Source organism: Bubalus kerabau, chromosome 4 (genome assembly GCF_029407905.1).
Source record: "Bubalus kerabau isolate K-KA32 ecotype Philippines breed swamp buffalo chromosome 4, PCC_UOA_SB_1v2, whole genome shotgun sequence".
In the NCBI taxonomy this organism is placed as follows: domain Eukaryota; kingdom Metazoa; phylum Chordata; class Mammalia; order Artiodactyla; family Bovidae; genus Bubalus; species Bubalus kerabau.
Window position 1 is genome coordinate 22,793,825 of NC_073627.1, and position 25,488 is coordinate 22,819,312.

At 39.7% G+C, this 25,488-nt stretch overlaps 3 protein-coding genes across 3 annotated transcripts; all 3 read right to left on the bottom strand.

Annotated features, from left to right (window-relative positions):
- Nucleotides 1–1,377: 1,377 nt before the first annotated feature.
- LOC129651233 (keratin-associated protein 9-2-like) lies at nucleotides 1,378–1,845 on the bottom strand. Its single transcript, XM_055579934.1, has one exon. The coding sequence runs from the start codon at nucleotides 1,843–1,845 to the stop codon at nucleotides 1,378–1,380; it is 468 nt and encodes a 155-aa protein (XP_055435909.1).
- Nucleotides 1,846–12,553: 10,708 nt separating this feature from the next.
- On the bottom strand, nucleotides 12,554–13,060 carry LOC129651232 (keratin-associated protein 9-1-like). The gene has a single exon (XM_055579933.1). The coding sequence runs from the start codon at nucleotides 13,058–13,060 to the stop codon at nucleotides 12,554–12,556; it is 507 nt and encodes a 168-aa protein (XP_055435908.1).
- Nucleotides 13,061–19,121: 6,061 nt separating this feature from the next.
- LOC129650814 (keratin-associated protein 9-7-like) lies at nucleotides 19,122–19,934 on the bottom strand. Its single transcript, XM_055579619.1, has 2 exons — nucleotides 19,672–19,934; nucleotides 19,122–19,479 (listed from the first exon to the last, which is right to left on the bottom strand). The coding sequence occupies exons 1-2, from the start codon at nucleotides 19,932–19,934 to the stop codon at nucleotides 19,122–19,124; spliced, it is 621 nt and encodes a 206-aa protein (XP_055435594.1).
- Between the last annotated feature and the right edge of the window lie 5,554 nt (nucleotides 19,935–25,488).

Genomic DNA, 25,488 nt, shown 5'->3' on the forward strand with positions numbered 1-25,488 from the left:
CCCGGGATCGATCCCTGGGTCAGGAAGATCCCTGGAGAAGAAGATGGCAATCCACCCCAGTGTTCGTGCCTGGAGAATTCCATGGATAGAAGACCCTGGTGGGCTACAGTCTATGGGGTCACAAAGAGTGAGACACACATACTCTTACATATGAAAACACACATTTGCACACACATTTCCCACATACGTATGAAAACACACATAGGCACACACATGTCAGAAACACTGAAAAATTAGAATTTTAAGTTGTACCCTAAAATAGCATAAATTATGAAACACCTAGAAATAAACCCAATAAAAATGGGGAAGACCTCTACAGAGATCAGTATAAATACTTTCACCAAGCAATTCTACTTGTAGATACTTATCCAATAGAAATGTTTATATACGTGTACCAAAGAATCTGTTCTAAAACATTTAAAGCAGCGTGATTTTATTAGCCCCAGACTGCAAACAGTCCACACATGTATCAGTAGTAAACAAACGAAAGGTGTCATATTCATTCAGTGGGAAGATGATAGAGTAAGGAGAATAAATGAACTTCAGATAATTACATGGATCAGTGCCACAATCCTAATATAAAGAACAAGTGGCCAACTATATAGTATCTCATTTATATAGAGTTTAGAAAAATCGTGAACTTGCCTACGTTTGGGAATGAGTGAGAGAATTTGAAGATAGCAAGTTCTATTTCTTAAGCTGGTAAGAGTGACAGGAGTGTGTTCACTTGGAGGTAATCTACCAAGTTGGTCATTTTCTCATGTGAAATAGAAATAATAAATGTGGAGCATTGTATGAGCTCAGAATGAACAATTCATAGTATATGCATATGTGTATAAATGCTCACATCCTGAATGTTGCATAATAACACAAAGCACAATATGAAATGAATAGTGGCACAAGATTTATTTAGAAATTTAGGTAAGATTCCCTGTTTCTGGGAGACACTAGAAGTGATTATAAAAAGAAGAAAGCAGGACCTAGAATCATGAGTACATTGAAAAGAAACATGATTACGAAGATTATTATGAAGATAGTAGCAGAAACGGAAGAAAGTCATGAGTATGTGTCTTCGTAAGTTACATGTAGAGAGAAGATGAAGATCCTGATTTCTGAGTCAAAGTAGAGACCCACACTCCATATCAAGGATGCAGGAATGTGGAACATGACTCATATACACAGGAAGAAGAGAATCAAGGGGAAGTCCTCCACACTCTATCAAGCTGATTCTCAACCTTTTAAACAGGGAGATTAATAACAAAACTTTGGTGATAGGACATTGGCTTTAGCAACATTTGGAAGTAAAACTTGTTCTGGAATGCCAAATCAGGTGATGAGAAGGTTGGTTTGAGAGACAGGGATTCTTTAGCAAAGTGATCAGCAGCAGGAAGGCTGGCAGCAGCTGGACACAGAGCTCGGGCGGCAGGAGGTGGTCCTACAACAGGTGGTCTGAGAGCAGACAGGGCGGCAGCAAGGCTGGCAGCAGCTGGATCCACAGCTCTGGTCTTGGCACCCCAGCAGGCAGCAGCACGTGGGGTGGTAGCAGGTTCTATGGTGGTACATGGGTGCACAGGAGGCTGGCTGACAGCAAGGCTGACAGCAGTTAGACCCACCACAGGTTTGTCCACCGCTGCTGGATCCACAGCAGGCGGGCTGACAGCCAGTGGTCACACAGGTAGGTTTGCAGCAAGTGATTTGCCAGCAAGTTGAGGGGCAGCAGGCCTGGCAGCAGCTGGACCCACAAGAGCTGGATCCACTACAGGTGGGCTGGAAGCACGTGATCCTACAGCAGGTGATCCTACGGCAGGTAGGCTGGCAGCAGGGGGAGCAGCAGGAGTGAGTCATGGTGTCAGGGTGGTGTGTGGGTTCTTACACAGAGGTGAGTTCTCAGATTCTGATCACTTCTTCAATTCTAGTACTTTTATACACTGGGCTCTCAATATGTGAACTAATAAACAGGATTTTCCTTACTGTTGTTTACATTGTTTTCACAGTCACTGATGGAATTTTAGAGGAGGAAGTTGTTCCCTAAGGGTTATGAATCTTTGGTAAATAAGGATTTAATCTGTTTCCCGATTGAGAATAATTCATAAAAACATTTTTCAGGTAAAAGAAAGGCGATCACATCATCAACATCATTCCTGCTTCAGTCGTAATGTGATCATGTGATACAGTTTTCGCTGGCCTGAGCAGGGTCATAGCAGTTGTCTCTCTCTAGCTTTGGTCCTTTTGCTATATGGAAGTTGGCAAGTTCCCTTGTGGTGAGGGGCTGATGCTGATGTTTTCACAATGACAAATTGAATCCATGCCCGAGTCCATATCTGTTTACCCACAAAAGCCTGGTTCAGGACCACTACTGGCATTCCTCTGTAGCAACCTACCCTCACTTGCTGCCTTCTATCCCACTTCTATCAATGGCTCTTGGTAAGATGGTGTTTGGCATAATCTCTTTCATATGGCAAAGCAGAACCAAAGCAGGTGAGGAGAAGAAGCTGGGACTGAGAAAGCTTCAGTCAATTTACTTCTGGGTGACCAATAGTCCTAATTTGGCCAGGAGTGTGGAGTTGCCCTGGACGTGGGTCATTCAGTGATCTGCTGAATAACCGGGGCAATTCCAGGCAAAGCAGGAAGAGCTGGTGACTCTGTTTCTATCCTTGTGTATGAGCGGAGTCAATGACCTCATCTTACTGATAACATGTTTATCATTGTAATCTTTCTTTTCCTTATTCTATTTCTTTCTTCCTTCTCTTCTTTCAATCTCTCCTCCTTTCTTCCTCTATCTCTTTCACTTCCTTTCTTCCTTTTAATGATAGAATTGAATTAGTTAATTCCTAATTTATCTTTAGGTTTTAAACTTTTTAAGGTAAAAAGTGAATGGTAAATGCAAATAATTAATTCCCAGCTTTATAGATCATGATGCAATGAACAAACCCATGTCAATATTACCAGGTTAAGAAATAGAAATTAAAAGTGGTGCTTTCCAATTATACACTCTTCACTAATCCCCAAATGTTGCTAAATAATCTATTGATGATTTACAATCCTGTAGGTCAGTTTTAACTTTTTTTTTTAACCTTTATGTAATAAAAGAATATAGAACTGACTTCCCTTTACATTATGACTGTGAGATTCAACAAAATTATTATTTGTAGTTTATCTATTGTCATTGCTGTATAATCTTGGATTGTGTGTAAATATGACACAATTTATTTGTTGATGGTCCTCCTGATAAACATTTTTTTTTAAGTTTAGTATTGGAAAGAGTCCTTCTATAAATGTTTTTGTACCAGTTGTTTGGTAAACACATTTCTTTGGATGTAAACCTAGGAGTAGGTGGCTCATATAATTGCTTGGTCAAATGTTTATCCTATTCTTGCCCATCTTTCATTTGATTTATTCCTAGATATTCTAATTTTTATGCTAATTTTATTTTACAATTGAATTTTTTCAACTGCTTCTGACATGTAAAAATGTATTCATATATGTTGATGTTGTAACTAAACTCTCTTATTATTTTTAATATCTAGCAATAGATTTTTGGGGAAATTTTACTTGCACAATCATATCTACAGATGATGATAGCTTTATCCATTTCATAGCAACCTTTAAAATTTTTTTTAAATTAATTTATTTTTTATTGAAGGATAATTGCTTTACAGAATTTTGCTGTTTTCTGTCAAACCTCAAAATGAATCAGCCATAGGTATACATATATCCCCTCCCTTTTGAACCTCTCTCCCATCTCTCTTCCCATCCCACCCCTCTAGGTTGATCCAGAGCCCCTGTTTGAGTTTCCTGACCCATACAGCAAATTCCCATTGGCTATCTATTTTACATATGGTAATATAAGTTTCTTTGTTACTCTTTCCATACATCTCACCCTCTCCTCCCCTCTCCCCATGTCCATAAGTCTATTCTCTATGTCTGTTTCTCCATTGTTGCCCTGTAAATAAATTCTTCAGTACCATTTTTCTAGATTCTGTATATATGCTTTAGAATATGGTATTTACCTTTCTCTTTCTGACTCACTTCACTCTGTATTTTCACTTCACTCTGTAGATTCTAGGTTCATCTACCTCATTAGAACTGACTCAAATGTATTCCTTTTTCTGGCTGAGTGATATTCCATTGTGTATATGTACCACAACTTCTTTATCCATTCATCTGTTGATGGACATCTAGGTTGCTTCCATGTTCTAGCTATAGTAAATAGCATAGAGGCCTTTTTAAAATGAAAGAATAGTTGGTTTACATTTTGTGTTAGTTTCAGGTGTACAGTAAAGTGATTCAGTTATATGTATGTATATTTTTCAGATTATTTTCCATTGTAGGTTATTAAAAGATATTGACTACTGTATCCTGTGTTATGCAGTAAATCTTTATTACTTATCTATTTTATTCAATATATATGTGGTAGTGTGTCTGTTAATCCTATACTTCTAATTTGTTCCTCTCCCCTTATCTTTCTCCCTTGGTAACAATAAGTTTGTTTTCTATGTCTGTGAGTCTCTATTCTCTATATAGATTCATTTTTAATGCTTTTTTGATTCCACAAATAAGTACTGCAGCCCATTGGGTCACAGCCAGACATGACTGAGTGACTGAACAACATAAGTGATATCATATGATATTTATCTTTGTTCCTCTAATTTAATTCCCTTAGTATGACATTACCTAGGTCCATTCACATTGCTACAAATGGCAATATTTCATTCATTTTTATGGTTGAGTAATATTTCTTTGGTGTGTACACACACACACACACACACATATACACCCCCCCATATCTTCTTTACCCATTCATCTATTGATGGATACCTAGGTTGCTTCTATGTGTTAGCTATTCAAATAGTGTTATGAGCTACAAACAAAGCTAGTGGAGGTGATGGAATTCCAGTTGAGCTATTTTAAATCCGGAAAGATGATGCTGTGAAAGTGCTGCACTCAATATGCCAGCAAATTTGGAAAACTCAGCAGTGGCCACAGGACTGGAAAAGGTCAGTTTTCATTCCAATCCCAAAGAAAGGCAATGCCAAAGAATGCTCAAACTACCGCACAATTGCACTCATTTCACACACTAGTAAAGTAATGCTCAAAATTCTCCAAGCCAGGCTTCAGCAGTACGTGAACCGTGAACTTCCAGATGTTCAAGCTGGTTTTAGAAAAGGCAGAGGAACCAGAGACCAAATTGCCAGCATCCGCTGGATCATGGAAAAAGCAAGAGAGTTCCAGAAAAACATCTATTTCTGCTTTATTGATTATGCCAAAGCCTTTGACTGTGTGGATCACAATAAACTGTGGAAAATTCTTCAAGAGATGGGAATACCAGACCACCTGACCTGCCTCTTGAGAAACCTATATGCAGGTCAGGAAGCAACAGTTAGAACTGGCCATGGAACTACAGACTGGTTCCAAATAGGAAAAGGAGTATGTCAAGGCTGTATATTGTCACCCTGGTTATTTAACTTCTATGCAGAGTACATCATGAGAAATGCTGGGCTGGAAGAAGCACAAGCTGGAATCAAGATTGCCAGGAGAAATATCAATAACCTCAGATATGCAGATGACACCACCCTTATGGCAGAAAGTGAAGAGGAACTAAAAAGCCTCTTGATGAAAGTGAAAGTGGAGAGTGAAAAAGTTGGCTTAAAACTCAACATTCAGAAAACGAAGATCATGGCATCTGGTCCCATCACTTCATGGGAAAGAGATGGGGAAACACTGGAAACAGTGTCAGACTTTATTTTTCTGGGCTCCAAAATCACTGCAGATGGTGACTGCAGCCATGAAATTAAAAGACGCTTACTCCTTGGAAGGAAAGTTATGACCAACCTAGATAGCATATTCAAAAGCAGAGACATTACTTTGCCAACAATGGTCCATCTAGCCAAGGCTATGGTTTTTCCAGTGGTCATGTATGGATGTGAGAGTTGGACTGTGAAGAAAGCTGAGTGCCTAAGCATTGATGCTTTTGAACTGTGGTGTTGGAGAAGACTCTTGAGAGTCCCTTGGACTGCAAGGAGGTCCAACCAGTCCATTCTGAAGGAGATCAGCCCTGGGTGTTCTTTGGAAGGAATGATGCTAAAGCTGAAACTCCAGTACTTTGGCCACTTCATGCGAAGAGTTGACTCATTGGAAAAGACTCTGATGCTGGGAGGGATTGGGGGTAGGAGGAGAAGGGGATGACAGAGGATAAGATGGCTGGATGGCATCACTGACTTGATGGACGTGAGTCTGAGTGAACTCCGGGAGTTGGTGATGGACAGGGAGGCCTGGCATGCTGTGATTCATGGGGTCGCAAAGAGTTGGACATGGCTGAGCGACTGACCTGAACTGAACTGAACTGATGAGCCAACTCATTAGAAAAGACTCTGATGCTGGAAAAGAATGGAGGCAGTAGAAGAAGGGTATAACAGAGGACGAAATGGTTGGATGGCATCACTGACTCAATAGAGATGAGTTTGAGTAAGCTCTGGGAGATGGTGAAGGACAGGGAAGCCTGGTGTGCTGTCATTCATGAGGTCACAAAGAGTTGGACGTGACTGAGTGACTGAATGATGATGAGGCTAGCAGCCTTTTTATCTTTAAAAAAAATTAATTTCTTTACTTTAATTGCAGGCTAATTACTTTACAAGATTGTTGGGGGTTTTGCCATACATTGACATGAATCAGCCATGCGTGTACATGTGTTCTCCATCCTGAACCCCCCTTCCACCTCCCTCCCCATCCCATCCCTCTGGGTTGTCCACTTGGTACACTCAAAGTGTACCAGCTTTGAGTGCCTCGTTTCATGCATCAAACTTGGACTGGTGATCTGTTTCATCATATATGGTAATATACATGTTTCAATGCTATTCTTTCAAATCATCCCACCCTCGCCTTCTCCCACAGAGTTCAAAGTCTGTTCCTTATATCTGTTTCTCTTTTGCTGTCTTGAATATAGGGCCATTGTTACCATCTTTCTAAATTCCATATATATGCATTAATATACTGTATTGGTGATTTTCTTTCTGACTTACTTTTTCATCCACTTCATTAGAACTGATTCAAATGTATTCTTTTTAATAGCCAGGTAATATTCCATTGTTTCTATATACTGCAGCTTTCTTATCCATTCATCTGCCAATGGACATCTAGCTTGCTTCCATGTCCTAGCTATTGTAAACAGTGCTGTGATGAACATTGGGGTACATGTGTCTCTTTCAATTCTGGTTTCCTTGGTGTGTATGCCCAGCAGTGGGATTGCTGGGCCATAAGGCAGTTCTATTTCCAGTTTTTTAAGGAATCTCCATACTGTTCTCCATAGTGGCTGTACTAGTTTGCATTCCCACCAACAGTGTAAGAGGGTTCCCTTGTCTCCACACCCTCTCCAGCATTTATTGTTGGTAGACTTTTTGATAGCAGCCATTCTGACCGGTGTGAGATGGTACCTCATTGTGGTTTTGATTTTCATTTCTCTGATAATGAGTGATGCTGAGCATCTTTTCATGTGTTTGTTAGCCATCAATGTCTTCTTTGGAGAAATGTCTGTCTAGTTCTTTGGCCCATTTTTTGATTGGGTTATTTTTCTGGTATTGAGCTGCATGAGCTGCTTGTATATTTTTGAGATTAGTTCTTTTTTTTTCCTTTCTTTATTATTATTATTTTACTTTACAATATTGTATTGGTTTTGCCATAAATCAACATGCATCCACCATGGGTGTACACGTGTTCCCCATCCTGAACCCCCCTCCCACCTCCCTCCCCATACCATCCCTCTGGGTCATCCCAGTGCAACAGCCCCAAGCTTCCTGTATCCTGCATTGAACCCGGACTGGTGATTCATTTCTTATATGATATTATACATGTTTTAATGCCATTCTCCCAAATCATCCCCCCCCCTCAGTTGCTTTGTTTGCTATTATTTTCTCCCATTCTGAAAGTTGTCTTTTCACCTTGCTTATAGTTTCCTTCTTTGTGCAAAAGCTTTTAAGTTTAATTAGGTCTCATTTGTTTATTTTTGCTTTTATTTCCATTACTCTGGGATGTGGGTCATAGAGGATCTGCTGTGATTTATGTCAGAGAGTGTTTTGCCTATGTTTTCCTCTAGGAGTTTTATAGTTTCTGGTCTTACATTTATATCTTTAATCCATTTGAGTTTATTTTTGTGTATGGTGTTAGAAAGAGTTCTAGTTTCATTCTTTTACAGGTGGTTGACCAGTTTTCCCAGCACCACTTGTTAAAGAGATTGTCTTTTCTCCATTGTATATTCTTGCCTACTTTGTCAAAGATAAGGTGTCCATAGATGAGTAGATTTATCTCTGGGCTTTCTATTTTGTTCCATTGATGTATATTTCTGTCTTTGTGCCAGTACCATACTATCTTGATGACTGTAGCTTTGTAGTATAGTCTAAAGTCAGCAGCCTTTTTATCTTGTAAAATTTTTTCTTATCCTAGTCCGCTGGTACAGTTGAGCAGAATGGTGAAGAAGATATCTTTGTGTATTCTCTCTAGGAGGGACAACTCTCAATATTTCATAATTCAACAGGAAGCTTTCTGTCTTTTTTGGTAGATTGTTTCCATCAGAGTAACTAGAGTTTTCCTATTCCTTGCTAAGATATTCTATATTGGAAATGTGTTGAAATTTCTAAAAATTTCTAAAATGCTTTTTCTTTACTTGTTGAGATACCCTTATGATTATTCTCCTGTAGTTTTTCAATTAGTGTTATTTTCAAACATCAATTAACGTTCAAATGCTAAACCAACCTTGTAACTATGAAAACAATTCAATGTTTTCATCTGATCAATAGCCATGCAAATGTGAAAACCCAGACAACTTTGTAAGACAAATCTATTCCACTGAGTTTTACATTTGCATTTTGAAAAAGATTGGAGACTGTGTTATCAACTAAAAATATAATTTGAAAAATCTACAAATTATAAATACTGGAAAAGGTGTGGGGAAGAGGGAACCCTTTTGTACTATTAATAGAATGTAAACTGATACAGCCACCATGGAGAACAGTATGAGATTTCCTAAAAAATTAAAATATACCTGCCATATGACCTAGTAATTCTGCTACTGAGCATATACCCTGAGAAAATGATAATTCAAAAAGACGCATGCATTCCAGTGTTTATTGCAGCACTATTTACATAGCCAGGACATGGAAGCAAACTAAATGTCTATCAACAGGTGAATGAATAAAGATGTGGTACATATATACAATAGACTATTACTCAGGCATAAAAAGAATGAAATTGGTCATTTGCAGAGATATGGATGGACCTAGAGTCTTCATACAGAGTGAAGTTAAGTCAGAAAAAGAAAAAGAAATATCGTATATTAATGTGTATGCACAGGCGTGCGCACACACACACACTAGAAATACAGTATAGATGACCTTTTTGCAGGTCAGGAATAGAGACACAGACAGAGAATAGACATGTGGACACTGGGAGGGAAGAGGGGGCGGGGTGAATTGAGAGATTGGGATTGACATATGTAAAGTGCCATGTGTAGTAAAAGATTGGATAGTGAGAGCCAGTTACATAGCGCAGGGAGCTCAGCTCAGTGCTCTGTGGTGACCTAGAATGTGTGGGATGGGGGTGGGGAGGATGGAGGTGCAAGAGAGAGGGAGCATATGTATACACATAGCTGATTCACTTCTTTGTAAAGCAGAGACTAACACGATGTTGTAAAGCAACTATTCCTCAATAAATAAGTAAAATATACTTAGATTTCTATGACATGTAATGCAACTAGCTCTTAAATATTATTGCAGAAATGAGCCAAAAGGAAGTTTACGCTAACATAACAGGAAATATCACAATTTGAGGGCTACACATTGCAAAGTAAATATAACATCTTTCAAAGAAAAGAGTGAAGAGGCAGCATTAAACAAGGAGGATATAAGACATGCCATGCAGATTGAACAACACTGTGGTCATTCAAATGGAAATAATCAAAGCAAAGATTATGATTAAAAAGTCCTATGTTGGTAAGAAAAGTTCAAGGCTTTGGACTTCCCTAGTGGTCCAGGGGTAAAGAATCTGCCTGCCAATGCAGGGCATATGGGTTTGATCCCTGGCCAAGGAAGATGCCACATGCTGCAGAGCAGCTAAGCCTGAGAGCCACAACTACTGAGTGTGTTCTCTAGAGCCCAAATGCCACAACTACTGAAGGCCTCATGCCCTAAAGCCCACGCACCACAACTAGAGAGCAGCCCCTGCTTGCAGCAACTAGAGAAAGGCTGTGGGCAGCAACAAAGACCCAGCACAGCCAAAAATAAATGAGTGAGTAAAACTAAAGAAGAAAGGTTCAAACTTTAGTTCCCCCATGATGTCCAGCTATTAGCTAGGGGTTGATAGGAAGAGCATGGCCTTAACTCTAAATCTGATGCAGATCTTAAACTCACGAACAGTTGGAGCCTGTCAGTTGCCTGCAGCCCTTGCAGCAGAAGAGCATCTACAAACATGCAAAGTGAGAAACACGATAGAAACCAAGGTCCAGTGTGAGTTCCTAAGAACTCCTCTCTTCCAGACCAAAGTATTAACCAGAAAAATACTACATCCATGGAGAAGAGCAGAGTTTAGTGCTCCATCAAAGACTTACAAAATGCAAGGTGTTGGTTTTCTCACAATTTTGATACCAGTCATTTTGTACCAGTCTAACCTCTTTATTTTGGGGGCTCCAAAATCACTGCAGATGGTGACTGCAGCCATGAAATTAAAAGATGCTTGCTCCTTGGAAAAAAAGATATGACCAACCTAGACAGCATATTAAAAAACAGAGACATTACTTTGCCAACAAAAGTCCGTCTAGTCAAAGCTATGTTTTTCCAGTAGTCATGTATGGATGTGAGAGTTAGACTATAAAAAGGGCTGAGCCCTGAAGAATTGATGCTTTTGAATTGTGGTGTTGGAGGAAACTCTTGAGAGTCCCTTGGACTGCAAGGAGATCCAACCAATCAATATTAAAGGAAATCAGTCCTGAATATTCTTTGGAGGACTGATGCTGAAGCTGAAACCCCAATACTTTGGCCACTTGATGCAAAGAACTGACTCATTGGAAAAGACACGGATGCTGGGAAAGATTGAGGGCAGGAGGAGAAGGGGACGACAGAGGATGAGATGGTTGGATGGCATCAATGACATTGCATGAATTGTCTCCTTCTCCTGAATTTCTACTGAAAGAGCACTTTTTTTTTCAGGTAATTATTTAATTCCTTGCTCTTTCAGTAGAAATTCAGGAGAAGGAGACAATTCAGAATTTGACTTGTGTGATATTAAGAAAGAAGTCCCTTTATATGGACTTTCTCTTGTGATGACACAACGGATTCTAAAAATATTTGATACAGTTGACTTGCATTAGTGGCTGAACTGCCCCTGAGACAGGAAAGGCTCCACGCTTTCACCAGAGCTCTAAATGTGTTCCCTACTGCCCTAACATGTAACTGCTGCTGCATTGTAGGAAACCAATATAGGAATGACTTTGTAAACAGGCATTATCTATTATATATGCATGTATGCGTGCATTCTCAGTCCCTCAGCTGTGTCCAACTCTTTGAAACTCCATGGACTATATGATCCTACCATGATCCTCTATTCATGGGATTCTCTAAGCAAGAATACTGGAGTGGGTTGCCATTTCTTTTGCAGAGGATCTACTTGTCCCAGGGATTGAACCTGCATCTCCTACATCTCCTGCTTTGGCAGGTGAATTCTTTATCACTGAGCCACCTAGAAAGCCTCAGCTATTAAATGTGAGGGGTTTATCACTCCTTCCATTGTTAAAGTAGCAATTCAGTTTCATAACATAATAGACCTCAGTACTGGATATCATTTCTGCTTACATTTTCATGTAAATATAGGTGTCCTTAAGCAAAAACAGAAGTTGCCTGGGCTCTCAGCTTGTCCATTATTAGTTACATAATATTTCACAGTGAAATTTCTCATCTAAAAATGTATGAAATAGTTAATGGCAGGATGTTTGCACCTCAGGTTGTATGGCTCATATGGTATGCAATATGGATACATGTTCATATATCAGCAATGCTGTACAATAAATCAAACACAATATGGAGTGAATTGTGGAATAGAATTTATTAAGAAACACATATGTAAGACTCCTGCATCTAGGAAGACAACACAAAGTGGTCTTAAGGAAGAAAGCAAGTTACAGGATCCCTGAGTACACCGATAAAGAAAATATGTTTATGAAGATTATGGTCAGTTGCAGAAACCTATGAAAATGTTATGAGGATTTGTTTTCATAAATTATTTAGAATGACTAGGAAGTAGATCCTGACATCAGCATTAATACCTTGACAAACTCCTTATCAAGGATGCATGAAGTTGATATATTATCCCCATACAGGGAAGGAAGAGATAGGGGGAACCCCTTTTCACTCCATTCAGGTGACTCACAAGCTTTTAAACAGCAGATGAGTAACAGAAATTCTGGTAGAACATGGCAGTTGTCGGCAAAGTCTAGGAAGTGATTTTGTCCACACAATAGCGAGCTAGTTAACAAATGATGTTGTGTGGGGATGGGGAGACTTTGGTGAAGTGATCAGCAACAGGAAGGCTGGCAGTAGCTGGATCCACATTCCTGGGCTTGGCACCCAGGCAGGCAGCAGCACGTGGGGTGGTAGCAGATTCTGCGGCAGTACACAGGTGCACAGCAAGCTGGCTGGCAGCAAGACTGGCCGCAGCTGGACCCACTGAAGATTTGTCCACAGCTGCTGGACCCACAGCAGGTGGGCTGACAGCAGGTGGTCACACAAGTAGGCTTGCAGCAGGTGGTCCTACAGCAGGTGGTTTCACTAGTTTGATAGCAAGTTGAGGGGCAGGAGGGCTGGCAGCAGATGGACTCACAGCAGGTGGGCTGACAGCAGGGTTTGCTGCAACAGCTGGGCTGGCAGCAGGTGGTCACACAAGTAGGTCTGCAGCAGGTAGTCCTGCAGCAGGTGGTTTGCCAGCAAGTTGGGGGGCAGCAGGGCTTGCAGCAGCTGGACTCACAGCAAGTGGTCCTGCAGCAGGTGGGCTGACAGCACGGGGAGCAGCACGAGTGGGTCATTGTGTCAGTGGTGGAGGGTGGACTCCGGCTCAGAGCTGAGTTTCTCAGATTCTGATGAGCCCTTCTGTTCTGGGGCTTTTTATACACTGGACCCCCAATGTTGGGACCAATAAGCAGGACTTTCCTCATTGTTATTTATGTTATTGTTGTAGTTTAGGGTAATTGTCATGGAGGAAGTTGCTTTCTTAGTGTTTTATAGAGAGGCCTCTGTAAATTAGTGTTTGATCTTTTCCTTAATTGGATCTAGTACTTAAGAATCTTTCCTAGAAATGAAAAGGTCAGGAAGCATCACCAGCAGCATTTCTGGTCATGTGACATCATCTGGTCATGGGGTAGCTCCTGCTGGCTCTGTGAAAGTCAGAATAGCTCTCCTTTCTCAGCTTTGTTCCTTTGGCTCTATTTATATTGGGACATGCCTCGAAAGGGTCAGGATGCTGATGCATTCTGTCATGAATGAAGCCTGCTTGAGTCCAACTCTGATCCCTAGAAACTTGGGTTCAAGGCTTCCACATCAGTCAATATCTGGACAACTTACTCAATATGTTTCCCAGTTTTATCAGAGACATTCAGGTAGAGGATAGTTTGCACAATGTTTTTTTATGTGAAAATCAGCATCAATGCAGGAGACTAGAAGCAGGCATAGAAGCAGTACATTGGGTTTCAGACAGCATCAACCAATTAATATTCCATCCCTATTTTGTAGCTGGGTCAGTGATCTGAGGTGAGACCTGCAACTTATACAGACTTTTAAAAATTGAGTCAAATACAGTGATGGCCAAGGTATATTTGAATTTGGCAATTTACATATTTTAACAGATGTTGAATGCGTGAGACATAATTTCTTAAATTTTTTCCTGTGGAATTCTCTCCCTCTCTCTCCTCTAGTTACAAATGTAGGAGTGTCATTGTCATGTCATAGGAGAAGAATATGGGCTTCCCTGATAGCTTAGTTGGTAAAGAATCTGCCTGCAACGCAGGAGACCCTGGTTCAATTCCTGGGTCAGGAAGATCCACTGACAAAGGGATAGGCTACCCACTCCAGTATTCTGGCCTGGAGAATTCCATGGACTGTGGAGTCTATGGGTTGGCAAAGAGTCGGACATGACTACGCTACTTTCACACACAGAGGGAAAGAATATAGCCAACAATATTAAAAATGAATAAAGCAGTATTTCAACATTTCACTACCAGCAGTGTTATATGCTCTCCTGTCTATTGTGAGCTTTCTGAATTCTACTGGTATGTGTCTCTCTTGTTTTTATAAATTGAGGTATAATTGTCATAATACATTCTATTAGTTTCAAGTGTAAAACATAATGATTTGATATTTGTATATTTTGCACAATGATCACCACAATAAGTCTAGTTAAACTCCATCACCAACTACAGTTACAAATTTTTTGGAGTGATAAAAATATTAACTTTTAATATTTACTCTCTTAGCAACTTTCAAATATATAATAGAGTATTATTAACTATAGTCACTATGCTGTACATTACCTTACTCATGAGTTTATTTATAACTGGAAGCTCGTACTTTTGACTCACTTTACCCATTTTGCCCACCCTCCACCACCCCACTCCAACTCTGGCTACCATTAATGTGTTCTCTCCATCTATGAGCTCAGGTTTTTGATTTTGGGGTTTCTTTTGCATTCCAGATATAAGTGAGATTATATAGTATTTGTCTTTCTCTGTCTGACTTGTTTCACTTAGCATAAAGTCTTCCAGGTCCATTTATATTGTCACAAATGGGAAAACAGCTTATATTTTACTGCTGAATTGTATTCCATTGCATAATACATAACATATTTTCTTTATTCATCCATTGATGGACACTTTGGTTGTTTCCATATCTTACCTATCGTAAATAATGCTGCAGTGAACATGTGGGTGCTTATATTGTTCCTAGTTAGTGTTTTATTTTCTTCAGATAAATACCCAGAAGTGGAATTGCTGGACTGGATGGTAGTTCTTCTTTTAATTTATGAGGAACAGGCATAATATTTCTCATAGTGGCTGCCCAAATTTATGCTCCCAGAAACAGCCCACAAATGTTCTTATTTTCTCCACATTCTCACCAAGACTTGATGTAGTTCGTTCTTCTGATTATAGTCTTGCAAAACTATGAGGTGGTAACTCATCACGGTTTTGATTTGCATTTCCCTGATGCTTAGTAATGTTGAGCACCTTTCTAGTACCGATTGGCCATCTGTAGGTCTTATAAGAAAAAAAAGTCTATTCTGAACGTCTGCCCATTTTTTCAATCAGATTGTTTTTGTTTTGTTTTGTTTTTTTGCTATTGGGTCAAGTGAGTTCTTTATATATTTTAATACCAATCCTTATCATGTATATGATTTGCAAGTATTTTCCCCCAATCAGTAGGCTGCTTTTTCATTTTGTTCACTGTTCACTTTACTGTGTGGAAGCTTTTTTCTTTTGGCTATACCATGTGGCTTGTGGGATCTTAATTCCTGGACCAGGGATTCAACCCAGGTCCCCAGCTGTGAAAGCACAGTCACACTCAGTGGACCACCAGGGAATTCCCGTTTTTGGGTTTGATGTAGTCCCACTTTACTTTTTACTTTTGTTCTTAGTGTCTATTTTTTTTTTAAGCACCAAGACCAATGTTAAGGTCTATGTTTCCTCCAGAAATTTTATGGTTTCAGATTCATCTTTAATCCATTTTGAGTTTTCTTTTCTTTTTGCCTGTGTTGGTCTTCATTGCTGTGTGCAGACTTTCTCCAGTCGTGGTAAGTGAGAGCTACTCTCTAGTTGAGGTGTGCAGGCTCCTCGCTGTGGCGGCATCTTTTTGCAGAGCACAGACCCGAGAGTGCAGAGGGTTCAGTAGATGTGGTGGTGAGCATATTTGCTTGGAGGCATGTGGAAGCTTCCCAGACCAGGGATCAAACCCATGTCCCCTGCACCGGCAGGTGGATTGTTAACCCCTAGACCACCAGAAGTCCATTTTGAGTTAATTTTTGTGTATGGTGTAAGATAGTAGTTCAGTTTTATTCTTTTGTAAGTGGCAGTAAGTTTTTTCAGCACCATGTGTTGAAAAGACTGTATTTTCATCATTGTATATTCCTGGTTCCTTTGCTATAAATTAATTGGCTGTAGAATGTATGGGTTTATGTCTGGGCTCTCTATTTTTGTTCCATGATGTATGTGTGTTTTTATGCCAAACTATGTGGTGTTGGAGAAGACTCTTGAAAGTCCCTTGGACTGCAAGGAGATCCAACCAGTCCATTCTGAAGGAGATCAGCCCTGGGATTTCTTTGGAAGGAATGATGCTAAAGCTGAAACTCCAGTACTTTGGCCACCTCACATGAAGAGTTGACTCATTGGAAAAGACTCTGATGCTGGGAGGGATTGGGGGCAGGAGGAGAAGGGGACGACAGAGGATGAGATGGCTGGATGGCATCACTGACTCGATGGACGTGAGTCTGAGTGAACTCTGGGAGTTGGTGATTGACAGGGAGGCCTGGTGTGCTGCGATTCATGGGGTTGCAAAGAGTCGGACACGACTGAGCGACTGAACTCAACTGAACTGAACTGATACAGTGTTATTTACTATAGTTTTGTAGCACAAAACTTTGCTATCAGCAAGCATTATGTCTCCAGCTTTGTTCTTCTTTATCAAGATTGCTTTGGTTATCTGAGTTTTCTATGCTTCCATACACATATTAAAATTTTTTTTCTTATTTTGGTGAAAATGCCATTGGATCTTTAATAGGGATTGAACTGAATCTGTAAATTACTTTAGGCAGTAAGGATATTTTAACAATATTAATTATTCTAATCCCTGAGCAAAAAATTTGTTTGTATTTTCTTCAATTTCTTTCACCAATGTATTATACTTTACAGTGTTTACACTCTAGTTTGCAATGTTCTTTCATTTCTGATATTAAATTTGAGGCTTCTTTTTTTCTTAGTGAGTCTACCTAAATTTTTTTTTTAAATTTTTAAATTTTTTTTTTTTTACTTTACAATATTGTATTGGTTTTGCCATACATCAACATGCATCCACCACGGGTGTACACCTGTTCCCCATCCTGAACCCCCCTCCCACCTCCCTCCCCATACCATCCCTCTAGGTCATCCCAGTGCACCAGCCCCAAGCTTCCTGTATCCTGCATCAAACCTGGACTGGCGACTCATTTCTTATATGATATTATACATGTTTTAATGTCATTCTCCCAAATCATTCCCCCCACCTCCTACAGAGTCCAAAACACTGTTCTATACATCTGTGTCTCTTTTGCTGTCTCACATACAGGGTTGTCGTTACTATCTTTCTAAATTCCATATATATGCATTAGTATACTGTATTGGTGTTTTTCTTTCTGGCTTACTTCACTCTGTATAATAGGCTCCAGTTTCATCCACCTCATTAGAACTGATTCAAATGTATTCTTTTTAATGGCTGAGTAATACTCCATTGTGTATATGTACCACAGCTTTCTTATCCATTCATCTGCTGATGGACATCTAGGTTGCTTCCATGTCCTGGCTATTATAAACAGTGTTGTGATGAACATTGGGGTACACATGTCTCTTTCAATTCTGGTTTCCTCAGTATGTATGCCCAGTAGTGGGATTGCGGGGTCGTACTGCAGCTCAATTCCAGAAAAATAAACGACCCAATCAAAAAATGGACCAAAGAACTAAATAGACATTTCTCCAAAGAAGACATACAGATGGCTAACCAACACATGAAAAGATGCTCAACATCACTCATTATCAGAGAAATGCAAATCAAAACCACAATGAAGTACCATCTCACGCCAGTCAGAATGGCTGCGATCCAAAAGTCTACAAGCAATAAATGCTGGAGAGGGTGTGGAGAGAAAGGAACCCCACCTCACTGTTGGTGGGAATGCAAACTAGTACAGCCACTATAGAGAACAGTGTGGAGATTCCTTGAAAAACTGGAAATAGAACTACCAAAAGTTTTTAATTTGCTTACTTACCTTTTAAAAAAAAAACAGCTTTTAGTTTTTTTAACCTTTTATTATAAATGTATTTAATTGGAGTCTAATTGCTTTACAATATTTTTCTTTTGTCTTATTTTTTTTTCCTTTTTTAGTCTCTGTTTCATTTATTTCCACTATGATCTTTGTTTCCTTGCTTCTACTCACTTTGCACTTCCTTTGTTCTTCTTTATCTAGTTCCTTGAGTGTAAACTTAGGTAGTTTATTTGAATTTTTTTTGTTTCTTAAGCATTCATTGCTATGAGCTTATCTTTTAGAACTTCTGTTTCTGCACCCCATAAATTTTGGTATGCTGTAATTCCATTATCATTTGTCTCAAGGTATTTTAAAATTTCTCTTTTGATTTCTTCTTTGATTCATTGGTTGGTCAGTTGCATTTTATTTAATCTCCACATTTTGTTGTTCCTAATACTTATTTTGATTCTTTGGTCTCACAAAATAAACTTCTAGTTGCTATTTGACTTTCCTTTTAGATATTCCTGCACAGAGAAAAGACTGATCTAATAGACTGTCCAAACTATAGTCATTATAGTTATAATTATGATTAATGTGTGTGTGCTGTATAATAACAAAAAACACAGTATGGGATGAATAGTGGCACAAGATTTATTTAGAAATCCAGGTAAAATTCCCTGCATCTAGAGAGACAACTCAAAGTGATTATGAAAAGAAGAAAGCAAGATACAAAAATAATCAGTATATTGAAAAGATACATGATTATGAAGACTATTATGAAGATAAGTATTAGAAACTAAAGAAAAAGTCATGAGGATTTTTTCCCTAAAATACATGTAGAGAGAAGGTGAAGATCTAGACTTCAAAGTCAAAGCCAAGATGCTCCATTATAATGATGCAGGAAACTGGCACATGACCCACACAGATAGGAAGGGGAGAATCAAGGTGAAGTCCTCTACATTCCATCAAGCTGATTCATAAGCTTTTATATAGGCAGATGAATAACAAAAAAAATTGGTAATAGACTGCTGGCTTTCAGCATCATTTGGAAGTGAATTTGTCCTAGGAAAAGCAAGGTTGATTTGTGAGATGGTGGTTCTTTGGTGAGATTTTCAGCAGCAACAAGGCTGGCAGCAGCTGGATCTGCTGCAGATTTGTCCACAATTGCTTGACCCACAGCCCATAGGCTGGCAGCAGGTGGTCACACAAGTAGGTTTGCAGCAGGTGGTCCTACAGCAGGTGGTCTGACAGCAGACAGGGCGGCTGCAAGGCTGGCAGCAGCTGGATCCACAGCTCTGGTCTTGGCACCCAGGCAGGCAGCAGCACGTGGGGTGGTAGCAGGTTCTATGGCAGTACACGGGTGCACAGGAAGCTGGCTGACAGCAAGGCTGACAGCAGTTAGACCCACCGCAGGTTTGTCCACCGCTGCTGGATCCACAGCAGGTGGGCTGACAGCAGCTGGTCACACAAGTAGGTTTGCAGCAGGTGGTTTCAGTGATTTGACAGCAAGTTTGGGGGCAGGAGGGCTGACAGCAGCTGGACTCACAGCAGGTGGGCTGGCAGCAAGTGGTCACACAAATAGGCTTGAGGCAGGTGGTCCTGCAGCAGGTGGTCTGACAGCGGATAGGGCAGCAGCAAGGCTGGCCGCAGCTGGACCCACCGCAGGCGGGGTGGCAGCAGGTGGTCACACAGGTAGGTTTGCAGCAGGTGGTCCTACAGCAGGTATTTTCACTAGTCTGATAGCAAGTTGGGGGGCAGCAAGGCCGACAGCAGCTGGACTCACAGCAGGTGGGCTGACAGCAGGTGGTCACACAAGTAGGCTTGAGGCAGGTGGTCCTGCAGCAGGTGGTCACACAGGTAGGTTTGCAGCAGGTGGTCCTGCAGCAGGTAGGTTGACAGCAAGGGGAGCAGCAGGAATGGCTCATGGTGTCAGGTGTGGAGGGGTGGCTTCTGAGCAGAGACAAATTTCTCAGAATCTGAATACCTCTTCTCTACTAGACCTTTTATACTCTGGTTCCCAAATTTAGGACCAATGAACAGAATTTTCCTTGTTATTATTTATAACTTTTTTCATGATCCATGGAAAATTGCTTAAGGAGGAAGTGTTCCCTAACTATTATGAATCTTCTAAAAATAGGATTATTCTCCTAGTTAATATTAAACCATAGGGACTTATTTCCAGAAACGGGAGAAACCATTAACATCCATACCTTTATTTAAGTATGAATCATCATTTCTCAAGACAGAATTCATCCTTTTGTGACCTGTCAGTTAGGATAATTTGTAGAAGATTTCAGAGCCATTGTCCCCACCTACATTTTCCTCTTGGAGCTACTTATATTGGGATTCACCCCTCAAGACAGGTGAAACAAAAGTGATGAATTCAACTCATACTTTAACACATTCTGAATTAAAGTTACATTTTAACAAGGCTTTCATCTATGCCACACAAAATTCAATGATAGATAAATCTATGAGTAGGAAGCTTTTCCACTTGGTATCTCATTTCCTAAAAACAAGGGACTGAGCACAGAAGAGTTGATGCTTTTGAACTGTGGTGTTGGAGAAGACTCTTGAGAGCCCCTTGGACTGCAAGGAGATCCAACTAGTCCATCCTAAAGGAGATCAGTCCTGGGTGTTCATTGGAAGGACTGATATTGAAGCTGAAACTCCAATACTTTGGCCACCTGATGCGAAGAGCTGACTCACTTGAAAAGACCCTGAAGCTGGGAAAGATCAAGGGCAGGAGGAGAAGGGGACTACTGAGGATGAGATAGTTGGATGGCATCACCGACTCAATGGACATGAGTTTGGGTAAACTCTAGGAGTTGGTGATGGACAGGGAAGCCTGGCGTGCTGCGGTTCATGGGGTCTCAGAGTCAGACACGACTGAGCGACTGAACTGAACTGAACTCACTATATTAAACATTATCTTTCCTTGCTTAACTCCAAATCTGCTGACAGACCTGATAACAGACTTGCTCTGGGGACACTATCTTTATTAATACATTTAACGGCAAAGGGAAAAGTTTCAAAGCTGCTAATTTGACAACTGAAATATTTTTCTTTGAATTGCAGTTTCAAAGAAAGGCTATGGAGGATGTCAAAGTGGGTAAAAATGGGCAAATGTATGGTGAAGGAAACCATACCTTTGATGATGATCATTCGGTAGTGTATACAGAAATCTAAATGTAATATGTTACAAGCAAAACTCAATGTTATAAGCCGATAAAAATATACAAATGTCAATAAATTATAAACATGCAGGAACAAAAGGGACAACAATGACTCAGTGGAGCAAAGCATAATATTTTGGATACTTAGCAATTTCCATATTTGTAACCTTTTGAAAGAAAGAGCATATTTATTTCACTGATTAACACTGTGGCTCCTGATACTTCATTTGCTCTGACTTAACTGCAGTTATGGATTTCTGATGCCTCTGCTGCTGGGCATCCTGGTCTTGGTGGCAAAGTTCTATAAACCCCTGTTAGTAGATCCAGTATATGGGTAATAGCATTACCAGTTCATCCAGTCAAATAATCAGCTGCTGTTCATTGAGTCAGAGTGGAATCATAGCAGAAGAGGGATGGACTGAATATCATCTTTCCCTTCTGTGCCTCTGTCCTGAGAATGGCTCTTAAATGATTCCATGTGGGAATCAACAGGGACTCACTTGAATAAAGGAGAACTCCAAGTTTACTAGCTTGGAACTTGAACTAGCAGTAATTTGTAATAGGGCTGAGTAATTGGGATGTTGGTTTGAAACAGTGATCACTTCTATTTTGAACAATCTGAAGCCATGTGCCTTAAATCCAGTTATATTCCTTAGCTTCTCCATAAGTTACTAGTGTGTTATATGCTGATTTTGCCACCAGCCACTTTGCTATAGTGTATTGAGGTCTGAATTTTGGTGCATTAGCTTATCCATGTTTGGATCTAAGTATTGTCCAAATAGCAAGAATTGTGATTGTGTGTCTGTTTTGGGTACAAGAAGTTAAATGTCATTAAGGCTAAAGAATGATAATGTTCAGAGTATCAAATAACACATTTTGGAAAGTGTAAGAGGGAGCAGATGGGATGAAGATAAAATAAGAAAAGAAAGGCAAATGCTCCTTTTCAGGCATAAATGATTAAATAAAGATAAGTAAGCATTCTCTTTAAATACCAAAGCTAGCCAGATGCCGCGTCAAAATGTCTGATAATTTCCCTTTAAACATGATAAACAGCAGCTAGAAGATAATCTTGGACATGATGATGACATCTTCTCATCAGGGTATACAATAGGACTTGGGAGAAGACTTCCATTTGAGAACCTCAGTCTCCTGGAAACCCAGAACCCACACCCTCTGACACCATGGTCAGCTCCTGTTGTGGGTCCATCTGCTCTGACCAGGGCTGTGGCCAAGGTCTGTGCCAGGAGACCTGCTGCCACCCCAGCTGCTGCCAGACCACCTGCTGCCACCGCAGCTGCCGTGCATCCAGCTGCTGCGTCTCCAGTTGTTGCTACCCACTGATGCTACAGTTCCAGTTGCTGTGTCCCCAGCTGTGGAGTGTCCAGCTGCTGCTGCCCAGTCTGCTGCCAGACTGCCTGGTGTCTCCCAACATTACGGATTTTCTTGTTGTTGAACTTCATTCCTCACCCCAGCCCTGAGTCAACCACCAGTATTCCTGCATATTCATTTTTTTTTTTCATTTCTTTTGTCCACAGCATCTGGACTGGCTCTGATCTGTCACTGTGTTTGTCCATCCCATCGATCGTGCCACCAAGAAACTGTTCTAAAATAAGCAGTTTAAACTGAGTACCACAGAGACTGTCCAGATTCTGTGCCTGTTACCTTGACATTCCGGCAGATGATCAAATGTCTACTCTAGTTCCTGGGGACAGGCTCCTAATCCCATGACTGCTGTGCATGACCTGGCCTTTGCAGTGAGTTCTGTGTGATGGAACAACTACGTGTCCATAAACACTTGGTATCAGAAACATTTTTGGCCCTTTATTTTTTTAGTGTCGATTATGAACTGGAGATAAATTTGTATTTCTGTCATGTGAACAAAGAAAACTGATTTTACATATCAATCAAATCCTGTATCAGAGAAAATGCTAAATAATGACTTTCCTCCCCAAAAATAGATTCCCCTCCTTGCCTGAAAGTTTATTTTTAATATAAATTTATTTATTTTAATTGGATGCTAATTACTTTACAATATTGTATTGGTTTTGCAAGTTTATTGAGAGAAAACAAGAGCTTCCTTTTTACTACAGTTGAGTTATGGACCACCCTGCAAGGTCCTTTTGGGAAGCACTAAGTCAAATGTGACCCAATTCCCATCACAATGTAACTCACAATGAAATCTTGGATTCATATAGGAAGACACGTGTCAGGCAGAGTGTATTGGCGATATTGATGAGAAAGAGAAATCATTCTGTTGAAGACAGGTAATGTATAGAGATTGATTCTTAGAAATAAAACATGTCATGTATGAAAATTCAAGGGATAGTGTACAGTTTACAACTACATAAGACAAAGTGAAGGAATGAATCAGAAGGAAGTAGAGTGTGTATATTCTTATAATGTAATTATGATTTTATTTTTTTTTTGAACTGATGACTGTGATTTTTTTATTTTTTATTTATTTATTTATTTATTTTTAATTTTATTTTATTTTTAAACTTTACATAATTGTATTAGTTTTGCCAAATATCAAAATGAATCCACCACAGGTATACATGTGTTCCCCATCCTGAACCCTCCTCCCTCCTCCCTCCCCATACCATCCCTCTGGGTCATCCCAGCACACCAGCCCCAAGCATCCAGTATCGTGCATCGAACCTGGACTGGTAACTCGTTTCATACATGATATTTTACATGTTTCAATGCCATTCTCCCAAATCTTCCCACCCTCTCCCTAAAACTACTCCCTCAAAACACATTATAATCATTCTAAGGAGGAGGGGTATTTCCTAGCTGTCTTCCTGCCTTCAGGCAGAGCACCAACCATCTCCAAACAAACAAATGGCTGTAGAACTGTAGTCCAATTAGATCAAAATCTCTAACACCTGTTCTTGCCTTCACTTTGTGACTTATCACTGATATATGAATTTATGTTTATATAAATTGTAACTTTCTTTTTATCATAAATGCTGTTGAGCTATGTTGAAACTAAGTGCAAAAAACCTATTATACATAGTTAAAATTTATAAAACCACAATTATAGCAGAGACTTTAACACCCTATTTTAGAATGGTCATTTAAAGGAGAAAAATAAACAAGGAAACAGAGAATGTGAGTAGAACCATTATCAACTTAGATGTAATTGACATTTATATGCACTCTCAGGTGACTCAGTGGTAAAGAATCTGCCTGACAATACAGGAGCCACAGGTTCAATCCCTGGGTCCAAAAGATCCCCTGGAGAAGGAAATGGCAACCCACTGCAGTATTCTTGCCTGGGAAATCATAAGGACAGAGGAGCCTTCCAGGCTATAGTCCATGGAATCAAAAGAGTTAGACATAACTGAGCAGGGATGCCTGACAAACTTTTCATAATTTTCATATATATCTATATAGCTCAAGGATGTTCAAAAACATATAGACTGCAAAGAAAACTCTTAAAGCAGAATAATATAAACTTCTCTCTCTTACCCAAATGCAATGAAATTAGACTTAAATAACTGAAAAACAGCACAACCAAACATGTTCATATAGCTTGGCTTTCTTTTTTACCTTCTTCCCTCCTTGCTGAAATTTTGTCTAAGAAACAAGGTGTGTCTATATGGAATAGGGATGGTCTGTTTTGCCATAAAAGTGTACTTATTTTCCTCATTAAAATAATTTAAAAATTATGGAAAAGTTGCAAGAATAGCTCAAGAAGTGTTCTTCATGACAAAATGATGCTCTGTAATATAGGCCCTGGTGTGTATTTTCTATATCAGAGACATTCTCCTCCGTAGTCACAATACAGTTCAATTTCAGACTTTTGTTCTTACCAAAAATGCTGCAAAGAATATTTTGAGCTTATATCCTGGAGCTCCTGCTTATGTGTATCTGTTGAATATTTTTCTAGAAGTGAAATTGCTCAATCAAATCTTATAGTTACTGCTGAATTACTTTATAAAGAATTTACTCCAGCTTAGACACCTACCATTCTGTGTATGAAAACATCTGTTTCCTTTCAAGCTCTCCAACTTATTAGAGTTAAAAAAAATTAGATATTTTGTATTTGTCATTTCAAACTATTCACTGTTGTTATCCCCAGAGCCTAGGGCAAGACCTGGGACATAGTAAGTGTTCAATATTTGGTTTGCAAATGGATAAACTGTTCAATTAAAATTTTCAAAATTATAAATGAGACTGAACATCTTTTAAAACCTTAAAAGGCATTAATATTTCTTTTTCAGTGAAATGACTGTTAATATCCTTCCCTCAATTTTCTATTTGGTTGTTGACCTTTTTTTTCTTACTATGCATGCATTGA

Excerpts from the sequence above, each read along its gene's own strand:
- LOC129650814 (XM_055579619.1), bottom strand. The coding sequence starts at position 19,934 with ATGAGCCATTCCTGCTGCTCCCCTTGCTGTCAACCTACCTGCTGCAGG. Across the intron at positions 19,480-19,671 it reads ACCTGCTGCCACCCCGCCTG|TTGTGTGACCAGCTGCTGTC; the intron begins CGGTGGGTCCAG and ends CTGCAAACCTAC.
- LOC129651232 (XM_055579933.1), bottom strand. The coding sequence starts at position 13,060 with ATGACCCACTCGTGCTGCTCCCCGTGCTGTCAGCCCACCTGCTGCAGG.
- LOC129651233 (XM_055579934.1), bottom strand. The coding sequence starts at position 1,845 with ATGACTCACTCCTGCTGCTCCCCCTGCTGCCAGCCTACCTGCCGTAGG.